At 49.3% G+C, this 15,331-nt stretch overlaps 7 protein-coding genes across 7 annotated transcripts; 2 read left to right on the forward strand and 5 right to left on the reverse strand.

The window, feature by feature from the left end:
- Nucleotides 1-783: 783 nt before the first annotated feature.
- Nucleotides 784-3,866, reverse strand: N7519_000223 (NEDD4 family E3 ubiquitin-protein ligase; the record flags this gene model as incomplete). Its single annotated transcript, XM_057287002.1, has 11 exons — nt 784-883; nt 945-1,340; nt 1,395-1,532; nt 1,589-1,882; nt 1,940-2,842; nt 2,904-3,192; nt 3,266-3,399; nt 3,464-3,569; nt 3,635-3,673; nt 3,756-3,778; nt 3,847-3,866. 11 exons carry the CDS (start codon nt 3,864-3,866, stop codon nt 784-786), a joined length of 2,442 nt encoding a protein of 813 aa, XP_057153085.1.
- Nucleotides 3,867-4,696: 830 nt separating this feature from the next.
- Nucleotides 4,697-5,537, reverse strand: N7519_000224 (polyadenylate-binding protein; the record flags this gene model as incomplete). The annotated part of the gene is made up of 4 exons (XM_057287003.1): nt 4,697-4,846; nt 4,904-4,991; nt 5,056-5,312; nt 5,457-5,537. The coding sequence occupies 4 exons, from the start codon at nt 5,535-5,537 to the stop codon at nt 4,697-4,699; spliced, it is 576 nt and encodes a 191-aa protein (XP_057153086.1).
- Nucleotides 5,538-6,653: 1,116 nt separating this feature from the next.
- On the reverse strand, nt 6,654-7,466 carry N7519_000225 (uncharacterized protein; the record flags this gene model as incomplete). The annotated part of the gene is made up of 5 exons (XM_057287004.1): nt 6,654-6,818; nt 6,871-7,126; nt 7,174-7,283; nt 7,345-7,359; nt 7,410-7,466. 5 exons carry the CDS (start codon nt 7,464-7,466, stop codon nt 6,654-6,656), a joined length of 603 nt encoding a protein of 200 aa, XP_057153087.1.
- A 977-nt stretch (nt 7,467-8,443) lies between these two features.
- Nucleotides 8,444-9,841, forward strand: N7519_000226 (alanine--glyoxylate transaminase; the record flags this gene model as incomplete). Its single annotated transcript, XM_057287005.1, has 2 exons — nt 8,444-8,718; nt 8,773-9,841. 2 exons carry the CDS (start codon nt 8,444-8,446, stop codon nt 9,839-9,841), a joined length of 1,344 nt encoding a protein of 447 aa, XP_057153088.1.
- Nucleotides 9,842-10,700: 859 nt separating this feature from the next.
- N7519_000227 (GPI anchored serine-threonine rich protein) lies at nt 10,701-11,421 on the forward strand (the record flags this gene model as incomplete). Its single annotated transcript, XM_057287006.1, has 3 exons — nt 10,701-10,822; nt 10,880-11,017; nt 11,088-11,421. 3 exons carry the CDS (start codon nt 10,701-10,703, stop codon nt 11,419-11,421), a joined length of 594 nt encoding a protein of 197 aa, XP_057153089.1.
- A 222-nt stretch (nt 11,422-11,643) lies between these two features.
- On the reverse strand, nt 11,644-12,564 carry N7519_000228 (uncharacterized protein; the record flags this gene model as incomplete). The annotated part of the gene is made up of 2 exons (XM_057287007.1): nt 11,644-12,091; nt 12,155-12,564. 2 exons carry the CDS (start codon nt 12,562-12,564, stop codon nt 11,644-11,646), a joined length of 858 nt encoding a protein of 285 aa, XP_057153090.1.
- An 859-nt stretch (nt 12,565-13,423) lies between these two features.
- On the reverse strand, nt 13,424-14,371 carry N7519_000229 (SDR family oxidoreductase; the record flags this gene model as incomplete). Its single annotated transcript, XM_057287008.1, has 1 exon — nt 13,424-14,371. One exon carries the CDS (start codon nt 14,369-14,371, stop codon nt 13,424-13,426), a length of 948 nt encoding a protein of 315 aa, XP_057153091.1.
- Between the last annotated feature and the right edge of the window lie 960 nt (nt 14,372-15,331).

Genomic DNA, 15,331 nt, shown 5'->3' on the forward strand with positions numbered 1-15,331 from the left:
GCACCGGAGTGGATTCACTGGCTCATTGAGGGTTCAAATTGGCATATCAATTACGATTGACACTGATGTCTTGGAAAAACATTGGCTCAGTATCTTCCAGATTGATCCACATATCATGGCCAAGGCGTTAATGTCCTCCACAACAAGTGAGGTTACGACCTTCCCCTACAAGCTAGGTTCGCACGACACTACCTAGGTATGCAACAGAAATGGAGTAAAGCACGACCACAACAAATGACCCAAAGATCAGTCACTGATATCAAAGAACTGATTGTGGTTTTAGCAGTGTGAAGAAGAGAAAAAGCAAGTGAAAGATTTGGATAAAGTCCGATGATCTCTTTTCTTTTCGAGATGGAATATTGAGTACAGAACGAGTGTGAGAAGATCCAGGATGGGTATGTATAGCCAGTTCGAGGGAAATGCAGACAAGACGGAAAAGGAAATGCGGAACTGGGTTCTCCCTTAACATGAAGGAGAACAAGAACAAAGACATCGGAATAGAAGAGGAACAGAATGGACTTAGCCTCCCTAATGTTCCAACCCTAGATCCTATCCTAATCCTGTGATCCAGAAAATCAGAAATTGAAAATCGGTTTGGTTGGCTTGTAAGTAAAAAACAAAAAACGAGAGCTTCGTGAGTAGTGGGTTACATGTAACAAAGAACACCAGGAATCCAGAACAGGAGAGGGAATAAATCCTGCATTGCACGCTGCTGCAGGAGGGGAAGAGGGAGGGAGATCCAGGTACAGTAGAGGCAGAGTAGAGGTAACAGCAACAGACTCTCTATTCCTGTCCAAAGCCAAGCGTTTCCTCCACCGCGATAGACATTTTGTGCTCGAGGGCATCGTGCGTCTTGTAAGGAGGAAGATCAAGACGGTTGAAGCTGTGTTGGGAAAAAGGTTAGCCATCATACAGCAGATACAAGAACCAGCTCGGATACTTACCAAGTATGCGACTTGGGAAGCGCAGCAGGATCACCAGACTTCTCAATGGTAAACCGTCTGGGGCCATCAGATCCCTGCAGATCCTTGAATCCGTTGACGGGAATACGTGAGGTACCAGTAGTGAACTGGAGAAGACGCGACTTCTGCTCAGCATCCCAGGTGCGGACGATCTTCCAGAAGTTCTGGATAACCTCGTCCTGCTCCTGGTAGCCGCGGTAGTCGGTGTGCTTCTTCCAGTCTTCGACATCAATGTCGGCAATACCACCAATGAGCAACTCAAGTTCGCGCTCGTCAAAGACATTGACGAGGTCGGGCGGGATAAGCTCGTTGAAGCCGGACATGAAGGCGTCGAACTGCTCCTCAACTCGCTTCATGATCTTCCATTCCGTAACCAACCTGCGATACGATTAGCGGGTTTAATCAGGCTATAGAATAGCTGGTTTCACTCACTCAATGTACTGTGGCTTGTTCTCGTTGGTGACGGGAATATCCCGGCCACCGGGTATCAAATCAATAGTGCGACGCTCGCCAAACTTCTCATCGTCAACCGAAAATGTGAGTTCCACAATTCCGTCAATGTCATTATCCCTGCAATTTATTTAGTGACACCATCCTAAAAATGAGACTGGATGTATCAAACTTACAGTGTCCATGCCAAGTTGCGGTGCAAATCCTCATCCACGCCCTCCATATCTTGGAGACTGACCTTCTTCCGCAACATCATCTTGTAGAAGGCTCCGATGAAGAAGGAATCCAGGAAACGACGGTGGAAGATAGCCAGACCAACCACCCGGCCGATGAACTTGAAGTAATTGAGATGCTCGGGGTTCACTCCCGAGTGAGGATTAATCTGCAAGGTATAATTATCGTGGGCAGAGTATTCGAAGAGACAGTAGAAAGGATTGAACATTTCGTGTGAGAGGAGGAAGAAGAATTCACTGAAAGAGTTAGCAACTTTAGATTACCACCGGGAAAAAAAGAAGAACAGAACATACCGTGAAAGACCACCGTAGTCAAGACCATCTTCGCCATCGAACTTGATCATTAGGCGCTTCTTAAGATCGGATGCGCTCTGGCGCATAATCTCGGCATATGAATCCTCGAAGATGTTATTACGACGGACTTTAACGTGGCACTGTCCGGACATAATGCGCAACGCGGGTTGGGACCGGAAGTAGATCAGCTTGCGGCGGAAGTCACGCTTATACTGGGGCACGCCCTGATCCAAAGAGGACGGGAGGCGCGGATCATCCCAAGTAGTCGTCTTGGTGTTGTGGTCGACGAAATATACTCGAGCAGTGTTGGTAAGACGCATCTCCCAGCCGCTGGGGAGAGGACCCAATTGGGATACAGGCTGCTGTTGAATGGTGGTGTTGTTCGCGCCACCTGTGGTCTGGCCCTGGCCGTACATGCGGATATACTGCTGCCGACGAGGATCGACCCATGTCGTCGTGCGTGTGTTGTGGTCCACGAAATAGGGCCGCCCCTCGGGCGTCACTCGTCGTTCCCAGCCTGGTGGAAGCTCCCCTGTGCCTGCAGTGGTGGCTCCCGTCGCCATCATGGAGATCGCGGCGGCGTTGGACCCGGCTGGAGCTCCAGATGCGAGAGAAGTTCCTGCGTTAGGCCCGGGCGGTGGTGTAGGTATCTGCTGGGCATCTGGCAGGTTGGGTGAATTGGCGCCAGTCCGATCTTCCGGAAGCATTCGGCTCTGGTGGGCCCGACGTTCAAGCTGCATGTTGGCTTCGCGCTGCGAGCGCTGGGCATGCTCGTTGTAGTTGGCCGATGGTCGTGACCATGTTGTGGTGCGCGTATTGTGGTCCACATAATATGTCCGTCCCAGATTGTCTTCACGTCGTTCGTATCCAGCAGGGAGTCTACCTTGGCTGTCCTCAAATGAGCTGAGATTAGCGCGGGACGGGACACCGGGTCCAGGGGGGGTTGGTCGGGGCCCCATTCAACGAGGGAGGGGCACCGGCCGGTGGAGCGGTGGTCGGAGTGCGCTGGGTCAATGATGAACTTGATGCTGCCGCAGGGGACGTATCGATATTGCTTGGGCCAGCTTGTGACTGGGATGTTGGTGCTGCAACCTGGGGCACAAGGCCGCTGGAAGTCGATGTCTGGGCCTGTTGACGTTGGAGTCCATTCTGGTTCGGATGCGGGGTGGTGAGGTTTGAAGATAGGTTGATGATCAATTTTCCGTGGACCACGAGGTTATCGTTCGATTTTTTCAGATCCCGAGTAAGCATTTCTGTGGGGGGGCACATGGCCGTCAGGTCAGTCCACGTTTCTATGACTCTGCGATCGGCGTTCTTCAGACGTACCATCACCACCCATCGACAAGTCAATGACATCGCCGATGCGGACATTGATGACTCCGAGGAAACCCTGGTCCTTCTTCTTGAATTTCTTCTGGTCGAAGATCTGAATCGCAAGAATGCTGTCCTCGTTGACTCTCCTGCAAAGATTCGTGGTTAATAACGTTCGCCCTTTTCCCCGACAGCGGCGGACTTTTCACATACAAATCGAATGGCTCATTCCAATAGGGATTCAGAGTCTTCTTGATCACAGAAGTTGTATGGGTTTGTTCTCCTCCAACAGTAGCCACGGCGAATGGATCGGGGAATCCTAGAAAGAGGTGGTCAGTTCAACCCCGCAGCACTTGATCGACCGATCTGAAGGAGACAACATACGGAAGACATCGCGTTTGTACAAGCCATCAGCCGCGATAACTATATAGCCAGATATGTTAGCCTTGAACGGATGCGGAACCCCGCAGAGTCCCACGACGATTCGATGGAATGGCGGTCTTACTCGTGACCCGGAGATTTGGCTGGCTGCAATTCAAGTCAGCGATGATCTGAAAATCCAAATCGGAATAGTGCCAGAGAGGAATCGAACTTACGCTGGGAGATTTGACGCCATGATGCTTTACAAGCGCCGATCAATCACGCCCAAGAACAGCGCGGGCGCGCACATTCACGAGGGGAGAAGGGCCAAACCGAGTTCGCCCAGGGTCAAAGCCTGGAAAGAGTGGATAGGTTGGTAAATTGCAGGTTTGTTGATGGTTGTAGTGTTGAGAGAGGAGGAGGAAGAGAAAGGGAAGGGTTAGGCGTGAGGTGCGCCCGTTGTATGGTGCAGGTACTCGGACTACGTATTCACTATGTACGAGATACACGGTCAGTACTTCATGGGGCTGAGCACGGGGAGATTTATAACGAATGATCATTTCATTCTATTTACTACATATGTATATTATAGAGTATTGCATAGCCATAAAAAGGTACGAATATCTAATTCTTTTCAAGTTTCTTTAAGTATACGTAATAGAGGAAATTCAGCGGGTGTGGGCGGGAAGAGTGGCAATTTGATATTAATAGGGAAATTAATAGCCCTGGAGGATGGTAAGAAATATCTCAGAAGCTATTCCAGGCAACCATATTCATATCAATGTATACATATGTTGTATGTAGTTATTCTATGCTCTTTTTATACAATTATGTAGTACTCTAGTATGTACTCTCAACCATATCTAATACATCCAATACATAATCTTCTATATCAGCTAGTACATTAAATACAACGCCAATAGCCAAATCTTATCTCTTATTGTTTTTGTTTGCTAATTCTCCCGGAAATTATTGTACAGCACAGTTCCCACAACTCCAAACCCATAGAGAAATTGAGGAGAGGATCAGTTCAGTCTTAGAATCAGACACCAGACCCGGGATTTCCAGAAGCACCTTCAAATACACTCAGTAGGGCGAGAATCCACGTCCTCGGCCCCGGTAGGGAGCACCACCACGATATCCACCACCACGGGGGAAACCACGACCACGACCGCGACCAAACCCACGGCCACGGCCACGGTGCATACCAGGCAGGTTGGTACGCTTGGGAACGACCTGTTATTTCGATATCAGCGAGTGTAGAGAGACTAGTATCAGCAATTATAAACTGACCTTCAAGTTGCGACCGCGGAAGACACTCTCATTCAACACCAGAGCCTGGGCAACCAAGCTGGGTTCCGCAAATTCAACATAGGCATAACTACAGCGTCTTGTCAGCACACATCCACCTTGTACTATTTTCTCTTCGTCTGTTCAGATCTCACCCTTTGGGCTGGCCAGAGAACTTGTCCAGCAAGATGGTAACCCGGTTGATGGAACCACAGCTCTGGAAATGAGCCTGGATCTCCTCCGGCGAAGCGCCGTAGTCGACATTGCCGACGAAAATGCTACGCGCATCGATGTCTTCCTTGTTCTCTTGGAGACTCTCAGTTTGCTGGTCGAGGTCGGCTTGCATTTCACGCAGCTTGGCAGCCTCGGATTCCATCTCGGCCACTCGTCGCTTCATAGCCTCAATCTCTTCCTATACGGATCAATCATGTCAGCGGGGTATGCCTTGTATATGAGGGAATGTATGCGACGTGGGTATGAAAGAAATGACTCAAAGATCTCGAACAAAGAGGCGGAATTGCTTTCAGTGCAGCGGAGCAACCCCGATCACACCTACCTCGTCATCTACACCATCTTCCTGAGCTGGAACCTTCTCCCCCTTGATCTCCTCTGGGATCTCCTGGCCTTCAGCAGCCATCTTGTCGACAAAAAGAAAGAAAAAGTGTCGGGTTGGGGTTATTCGAAGGGTCGGTGAAAGCGCCGGGGGTACCGATGAGGGGAGCGAGTCAGAGCTCTCCGAAGGTCGGTTTGGTCTTTGCGCGTCAAATCTAGTATATGAAAACGAAAGGATTGAGTTTCTTGAAAGTGGGAACTGCCCAGATGATTTGTACGAGATAACAGAACCCTCTGTCCAAGATCTCTAGGCGGTAGAGAATTGAAGTTCTGGGATTTGGCAATGACAGTCTGTCTATTTTGGGAATAGCGTCTTTTCCGGCTACGGTATACTGCCGGGCGGTGTATAATATCTTTCCAGCCTCACTTGACGATGGGGTTTGTCTCAAACTATCTACTTATATTCTATATGGCACGCCGATAGAAGAATTAGGCAGGCAAAATCTTATGGTTTGTCTCTACTACAAGATAGTTTATATAGGAAAATAAGTCTATATTGCAGCTACCAGCAGTTACATAGAAAGCCTAATTTCGTTCTATATATTCAACTTGAAAAAAAAAAGGCCTAGCTATCTTAGTATCAAATCAATCAAGGTAGACTTACATTATACATTGGGACTCTTGGTTGTTTTCTTTAGCTAGTTCAAGGGCGCGGAAAGTTCAGATTACTGAAAAATCATGTCTATGTACCTGCTGCATGGCCATACTATATAGTAATACAGATCTCATGAATCTACAACATACATGTAGGAGCTATGGCTCCTTGGCATGAATGCAAGGTATTTTGAATCAAAATTGACACGATTTGCTTCTCATTACCGTATATGAAAGCCAGCCCAAATGTGACTAGATAAATACATAGACCTCACGGTCCGAGAGAGGGGCAAGCAAAACACAAGACGATCAGAAAATAATGGATAAATTTGATTCTATCGGTAAACATGGTTTTGAGGGAAATCAAGGAAATCAAACCGAGCGATCAGCCCGTAGGAATAGATAGCAGTGTACTATGTAGACAATGATGAGGAAATGACTCGATTCAAGGTATCATGTATCAAATTGAAAGAAAAAACAAAGCATGGAATCTGCAACAAGGCGGAGGGAAGGCGAAGAACACATGGTCAGACGAACACCAAGGCAATTATTTACAGGAGGAAGGAAGGAAGGGCGGTAGACATACGGACAGCATCACGAAGCTGGGGGGATGGTTCTTGCGGAAGGAGACCTTCTCAACAGCCACATTTTCCACCCCATTGGCATCGGTCTTCAGCTGGTAGACGTACAACACAAGGACATCACCTTGAATCTGTTCAGGGTCAGCATGTACACTATCTTCCAAACCCGTCAGGGCAACTCACATCCATCAGGCAGAAACTCGGTGTAGGCTCCTCGCCATCTGGCCAGAAGCCCGAGCTCATGGCACCTGTTGCGCTTCCCGGGTTGATGAAGAACCGACCCTCCATCTCGAATGCCTCAAAGCGGTGGGTACCACCCCACAGTAGGACATCGACATCCATTTGGCGGGCCGCGATAAGCAGTGCGTCGGCGTCGGCGGGTGGCACGATGGTGTGGCCATGGGTGAAACCAATTCGTAGACTGCCATGGTTCACGATCCTAGAGAGGGGGAGATTGGGGGAGTCGACATCGTAATCGCCCTTGACCATCTGTAGGTCCGGGCTACCTCGCGGAGGAAATCATAGGTCTCGCGATCAGTCAAGTTGCCCAGACAAAGGGTCTGGCCGATCTTGCCGGGGGTCAGGAGTTTGCGGAACTGGAGTGGACGAGCATCATCAGCAGGCTGGAGTAAGTTGTGACGTAGTAGAGAGACGGACCTTGGCTGGAAGATCCTAGATTATGTGTTAGCGGAGATAGGGAAGCTGAGCTGAGGACAGCTTACAGGAGCTCGGTCAGGGATGAACAGGTCACCAATGACCAAGACCAAACGGGCGGTCATCCTGGATGGTGTGTGTGGGGTAAATGGAGGTCAATGGTCCATCCACGGAGATCGGAAATCGGAGCAAGCCAGAAAGAAACAACGCCTGTTGGCTTCAGCCTGATGGAGCTTCGCGGGGAAGAGCAACTAAGCTATGCCCTGAAGCCCTATTCTATATCCAAATGCGGCTAGCGCTATCTGTCCTATAAAGCCATCCCGATCTTTGTTTTGTTTCGCATTGGCTCATCAGGCCGAATGTCTCGTCCGAATGCTTTTCGGTTTGATGAGTCCAATCCATATCTACTCCGTATTTGTCGAAGGTTTCCTAACTCTTTGCGGAGGTCACCGGAGGTTATGAGAGCATACTACATTGGGGATGAAGGGTCGAATGGAGTAGCAATTGTCGGGCAGACCACGGCATTGAGATTGATATAGTACAATATGTATATGAGCACTCCGTATAAATGATATTATATATGCATTCAAATTCAATGCAGAGAGCAAGTACATGTAATATCGGAATACTCCTATCCCCAACATATGTGTAGTAAACAGTAAAACATAGACATGCAATCCTCTAGAATTGCTAATAGAATGATATAAAAATGACTCAACACCCCGTAGAATACCCCAGATATTCGCATGATATCCCACAAATCCTTTATAGAACAATACGTACAGCGTAGGACGTAGACTGTTGGGGAGTCAATCGGTAGGGTCCGCCCGGCCTTCCCTTCTCCGACATCAAATCCCCAAAGGAAAACAAACTCCTTCGGAGAAGAGAGCGCGGCTCAATTCATAAATAAACCCTTAAATAACCCATCAAAATCTCATTCTCACATGCCCTCGGTGCCTTCATCCGAACGAACAAATCATCGAATTCCAATCGGTATCTCGGCCAATCCACTCGGCGATCCCCGAACTTCTCCAAAGTTACCCTCGGGAACTGCTCCAATCCCCTTTCACGCGAAAAGTACCCCGCGGCTCGCCGCAATCGGATGGCGTCCAAATCGACTAAGGAACGCCTGAGCCTGATTTCCAGACACCTGGACCAGCGCCTCCCGTTGCCTGACCTTAATACTCCCTTCTCGACCGAGAGAGATTCGCTATTCTCTGACGACGTCGAATATAAACCCATCGATCGCTCCATTCTTCCTTCCCCTCCTCCAGAATCAAATCCCACCATGTCTGCTCAAGCCCCTCACAACACCCTCCTGATCCCAGGACCCATCGAATTCGACGATGCCGTCCTCCAATCCATGTCCCACTATGCGTGAGTTGCCCATGTCATACATTATTACAGTAAATAACCAACTAACTCCCTTAGTGAGAGCCACGTCGCTCCCGGCTTCGTCAAGGTCTTCGGCGAGACCTTGACTCTCGTCCGCAAGCTCTTCCAATCCACCAACCCCACCGCGCAGCCCTTCATCATTGCCGGAAGCGGCACACTGGGCTGGGATCTCGTCTCCGCCAACCTGATCGAGCGCGGCGAGAACGCCCTCGTCCTCAACACCGGCTACTTCGGCGACTCCTTCGGCCAGTGTCTCGAGACATACGGTGCCAACGTGACGCACCTCAAGGCGCCCATCGGCGATCGCACCCCGCTCGAGCAAGTGGAGCAAGCCCTGAAGGAAAAGCCTTACAAGCTCATCACCCTCACACACGTCGACACGTCGACAGGTGTGCTCGGGGACGTCAAGGGCGTCGCCCAATTGGTGCGCCGCGTCAGCCCGAACACCCTCGTGGTCGTGGACGGCGTGTGCAGCGTGGGCTCAGAGGAGATCGCCTTCGACGAGTGGGACCTCGACGCCGTCGTCACGGCTTCGCAGAAGGCCATCGGCTGCCCGCCCGGTCTCAGCATCGTCATGACATCCGGCCGCGCCATCCAGGCTGCCCAGTCGCGCAAGACCCCGCCCGGCGCTTACTACGCCTCCATCGCCAACTGGCTTCCCATCATGCAGAACTACGAGAACAACAAGCCCTCTTACTTCGCCACGCCGCCCACCCAGCTCATCCACGCTCTGCACACCACCCTCACCCAGATCACCGCTGATGTCCCCGGCCGCTTCGCTATCCACAGCGAGGTCTCGGATAAGGTTAAGGCTGCTGCTGCCGAGCTTGGTCTCAAGCAGGTCGCTTCTCGCCCTGAATGCCAGGCTCATGGTATGACTGCCATGTACCTGCCTGAGGGTCTGGTCCCGGCTGATGTCCTGCCTGGTCTGCTTAAGCGTGGTGTTATCTTTGCAGCTGGCCTGCACAAGGAGATTGCTACTAAGTACATCCGGTTCGGCCACATGGGTGTCACTGTCACTGATCCCAAGCGTGGTGATGTCGACAAGGCCCTGGCGGCGCTTAAGGAGGCTCTCGCCGAGGCCAAGCAGGCCAAGGGTCTGTGAGGGCTGTACTCATGTATGTTTGATGTAAATAGAATCACTTGGACTTGCACAGAGTAAGCCTTATGGGTTATATTCAGTAAGACTACTGCAATGAATTATTGATTAGATGATATTATTTTGTAAACTACCCTGTTGGTAGGATAGTAACGCGGCCTCACTTAATAAGTTAATGTGCCTTTACTCTCCTACCAATACCATTTGATCCTAGACTATATCACTGTTTCCAACTACCTAAACTACCTACTGTCCTAAACCAGAAAGCATAATAATCTGCACGTACCCGCCGATCCTCCGCATTCTGGAATCCTCCCTATTGGCGCATTTACCCAGACCGAAGATCGGAGTCGAAGAGATACACCAGACACGTTAGGATGGACATTGAACGGCGAGTCGCAGTCAAGAATGTAATATTATACCAGGAATTACTCCAGACAATTCGGTGATATTTCCCCTATCAGCTCCTAGCTGCTGCCAAGCAAGCCGCAAGTATGTCAAAGTCCCCCTGCCACACCCCTACACAGCAACAACCATCTCTTGCATAGACACGGCTGGTCTTCAATATTTCGAGGACACTACGGTGTAGATAGACATAGCCAAGGATATTTCCTACATCAGTAGCCGATCTGGGGACTATATTTCCCCATTGAATCTCATGTGGTTTTCGATAGAGTTTCGCCAGGGCTGAAGATTGTAGGAATGGAATGTTTTGTCTTTGATAGAAATGTAGCAGGGGACTTCATTTTGTTTATTCGTATGCCCATCCATCCTGTGGAGGTCTCTTCCTTCTGTTATCCTACTTCCATAAACTAGTAAGGCTTCCCAACTGCGTGACTATATCTCAATATAGAATATCTCCGACATGCATTACTTGAACTCGCTTCCATTCCTCATAGCAGCCGCTACTTTCACCTTGGCGGACACAACAGCAAAAGCAACCACATTAGCAGACAATGCAGTGAATACTACATGTGCCTCAGAAAAGTAGGTCGTGTCCATCCACGTATACACGTGCATGCATGCGTGGATGCTTATATGCAGTTCAAGCCGAGCCCGAATACTAACTATTCAACCCAGCAGCATCCTACGGCAATGCATCCAATCCCTGCGACCTAACCTGGGGAACTGCGCACCCGACGATTGGGACTGCCGCTGTACTAATAGCATGAATGTGGTGGAGTAAGTCCGGTCTAACACCTAGTCAACCACATCCACCCATCCGAATAACATATTGACATTAATAACCCAGATGCTATACCAATTGTCCCGAAGACCCATCCAAAAATGACGCCGAGACAACTCGCCAGCGGAATTGCGCTAATGCCAAAGCACACGCACTGATATCAGTAGCTGCATCTACTGTAAGCTCTAGTAGAGCTGCGGCTACGAGCACTGATATTGATGATGGAACGGATATTTCTGACTCCGAAGTTGAGAATGATTTCGAGGGGGGAGATTCGATAAAGTCGTATAGTGGATTGGAGGCTAATCTGTTTGCCCGTCCAGAAGAGGGAGCTGCTTCTGGTTTGAGGATAGGGGGTTGGTTAGGTTTTCTAGGGCTTACACTGGGGTTTCTCTTTTAGTTTTTGGTTTTGGGTTGAGGTTCTAGTGTCTCTGATATCACTGTATGTATACCCATATACCATATAAAGATCGTCCTAGGGAGTGGCTCCATCAAGTAGCATTATCTCCTAACGCCAGAACCAGTAAATAAACTCAGTAAGAAACCCTTGCGCCGAAACTGCGTAGTCGTAAAAGAAGAGAAAAATCTTGCCAAATCCTTTGGCCATGTCCTGTATCCCGCGCTATTCCTCTTGCTCAATCACTTTCACAACTTCAGTTCCATTTTTCGTATCCCCGACTGGTTCTCCTGTCATCCAGCACAGGATGGTAACCCAGTCATCCAAGTTATTCTGCACACCATCCTTGAAGTCCATGATCCGTGATGAACGGATTTGGAGGGCTTTGGGGTTCTGCTTGTCGTGCCAGATTTGAAGGATGCGGACGGTAAAATCCGACACGGAAAACATGGTGATAGGGATGTATCGGTGATCGTTATATCCCTCCTGGAGTCGGCGCTTGGCGATCAAACCATAGGCAAGAGATACCTCACCTGAGTTGAGGCGGCCAACACGGTGGGGCTGCGAATCGGCTACGAAGGCATTGATATGGGGCTGAGATGTATCCTTCGCGGTTGTCCAGCCTTCGAGGTACCATTGGCCTTGCATCGGATACACAGAGCCGAGCTCGTTACTATCAGGTAAGAATGGTTAGAAACTAGAGTGCTGTAGATAGGATGGATTCTCAGTGACTTACTCCTCATCAGCTATTCGATACGGCGCATCGTAACCCCAAAAATTGTTCAGAGTACCGTGTAAAACCCCAATCACGTGTACCGCGTTATTCCACCGCCGGTATTTGTACAACTTTGGAATATCGAGGATATTGAGACTATGGATGTCCCGTTCATCCCAAGGCTGTTCACGCTCCACGTATTCTCTCATTTTATCATGGGAAAATGGCTCCACAAAGCGTGGGCCATAGTCTGGGGAACCACCGGAGGACAAGTCTAGGCCAGCGGTGGTGAGGTTCAATTTCTTCTCGTTGGAGCAAGAGAGGAGGCAGACAAGGAGCTTCCTAGTAGCGTTGTGGCAGGCTTTGACGTAAATCTGGCCTTCATCCCACTTTGTCGTTTTGGGCTCATGGTCTGATGTGGTGGGCTCCATACTTGTGCGCTAGATGGTCACAATAGCGAGGTAATTTGAAGTTTGGAGAGTTGCCTTGCTGGAAACAAGACGGAAAGGGAGAAAGCTCTGGGTTTTACAGATTTTATGACTGAGCCAGCCCTGTTTCAGACCTATTATTAGTCGCCTCAATACGCGCCTTGGTGTAATTGGTGTTTGGTTGGTGTTGTTGGTTGGTGTTGACGGGATGGCACGTCAGACCAAAGAAGTTGATTGGTTTAGGGTTGAGCAGTTGGCCTTTTGACCTGGCAGAAAATCATGAAGTATACTCCAATATTCGATACTTCAAGAAAGCAACCCACACATGTATATCTATATCGCATTATATATTGGAAAATGATATGTGAAAACTTTGCCCTTCATCCTGAGCCTATGGTAAGAACATCCACTCTGAAAATACCTGAAAACAATTACTACTGTGGTAGAAGCGGGGAGTGACATAAGAGAAGCGTCCAGGAAGCCACAGACAAAGAGGTAGAGCGATGTATACAGAATGTATCATGTTCCTTAGAGGAGAAAGGGGAAAACTGGAACAGAAAACTCCACTCCCTAATGAATCTACGGTGTCAATAACAACCAACTGACAATGTCATAGTAAGTTGCCGAGTATCAGGTGGACACTATATACATCGAATTTTAGCTTAGATTATAAGTCACCCGCAGTCCTAAGCAATACATATCTCAGGCAAGAACACTGCGTAGAGCCGATAGCTCAGCCTAGTTCTACACATCGTCAAATCCAATGACTGGCCATTGGCGTTGCAAGGCCAATCTTATGTTTGGCAGGCCCAAAATGTCAACCTTCAGGGCCATAGAGCCGGCATGATATTCACAATGCTGATCAAATACTAAATATTTCCTTATTTGCCTCGGCCCACCCCTCCAAGCTGGTGACCAGACCAGCGTACTTCCGAAGGTTGGCAGCTGCCTTCTCGTATGCCTCTCCTTCAAACGGGCCAAGACCCTCGTCTTTGTACCACGCTCTCATCGACTCTATTAGCGGCCCCACCGCAAACTCCGGCACACCATTCTTCAACATGTTTTCCACCCCGTCCTTCTCATCCAGCTCGGTGACCTTGACGTCTCTACCAACCGCCCTGCCAAATATACCCACGGCGTCTCTCTGAGATACAAGCTTCGGTCCACAGAGGGGGATAGAGTTACGCTGTTCAGCGCCATCCGTGGCATGTATCCCTTGGACAAGCAGCGTTCCAGCTACCTTGCCAATATCTTCGGGCGAGATCCAGTCAAACTTAGCGTCCGGATACGCAATCTTAACCTCCCCTTCACGGATCATACCCGCCCACCAGCCCGCGTTGGTGTTAAAGTATGCCGGTCGAATTGCGATATAGCCATCGGTGCCAAAGACCTCGTCAAGGTTGACCTCAACCCGTGCATGAGCATATGGTATGGCGAGTGTGGATGGGATCTCCCTAATGTCGCCTTCGACACTAATGCTGCTCAGGAAGACGACAAACTCAATACCCCCTGCCTTTAGTGCCTCAATGGTACTTCTCATGTGGTCCGTCGTGCCGTGCGCGAGATATATGAAGGCATGCTTAGCTCCAGTCGTACGCACAGCAGGTCCGATGGTTTCCGGCTTGATGAGGTCGGCCTGGACCCGTTCGAAGTCTCCCTCCTTCTCTTGGTCGGGACTGAGGCCTTTGATGGGTTTTTGAGGATCACGCATGGCGAGAACCACCTTTGTGCCAAGTTGTTGAGCGGTGTAGGCAGCGGCAGAACCGACGTGGCCTGTGGGGCCGAAGATGATAGTAGTAGGAAGAGGCATTGTGGAAGGTTTGTTAAGCTGCACGAAACTAAGTTGGAGAGGTTATATACACTACAACCTTCTTAGCCGAGTTGAAGTTGTTGAGATACTTATACTCCCACTTCTGCTACAGTCTGGTAGACCAACATCGGCAGTCGGACTTCGAAACGCCCGAACCTAGAGCCGGTAAACCTTATTAACGCGTATGATTAAAAATCGAAGTCGGTTTCCAAGGGCTTATCATTACTGTAATGGCCGATGGATTATTCAGATTTCCTTGGAATAATAGAGTTTCGGACAAGTATACACCGCTCCGTAGATGGCCCTACTAGATATAAAAGGATAATTTTCCAAGTAAACCGACTTGTTCATCCATCCAGTCCGGCAATTTTACGATATCGTGGTTAGCAAGTCAACGCGATGGCAAGCCATCAATCTCTTCCGGTTGTTCTCTGCGGGCGACTTGAAAAAGTGGGCTCCCTTATTATCGAAGGGCTGAAACCTGAATACGAAGGTATGTCAGCAGTAATCTACGACGTCTTATGCTGTAGTCTGGCTTGATAGCTTACGAAATATAAGTCATTCATTTCATAACGAGTATGGAGGACGGTATACACAACCTTCCTCCTATCCTATCTGGGTCCTTGCCATTATCAAACGAAAGTGGCTTAGGTTCCAAGAGTTATTCTCGACCGCCCAAGGCAGTCATTCTTGGTGGTGGATATGATGATGAAGCTATCGCTCGGCTTCGTCAAGCAGTTATCAGCTTGCAGGGACAATCGAAGTACCTTGGATAAAAGCAGATCCCAAGAAGACAGAGGCCGGCCCTACTCCCGGGACGGATGAATACTGCAATTCTGCAGCGTCTCGGATAAAAGAGGCGCTCAGAGTTTTGCAGGAGGGAGGGAAGCTTGATAGAACAGGGGATGGACTTTTCATGTGGTGATAAATGGATTTGGGAATGTGATTGTATTGATTTTA

Source organism: Penicillium mononematosum (genome assembly GCF_028829835.1).
Source record: "Penicillium mononematosum strain IBT 11891 chromosome Unknown utg000001l:1.0-4488741.0:1.0-4491989.0, whole genome shotgun sequence".
Taxonomy (NCBI): Eukaryota; Fungi; Ascomycota; class Eurotiomycetes; order Eurotiales; family Aspergillaceae; genus Penicillium; species Penicillium mononematosum.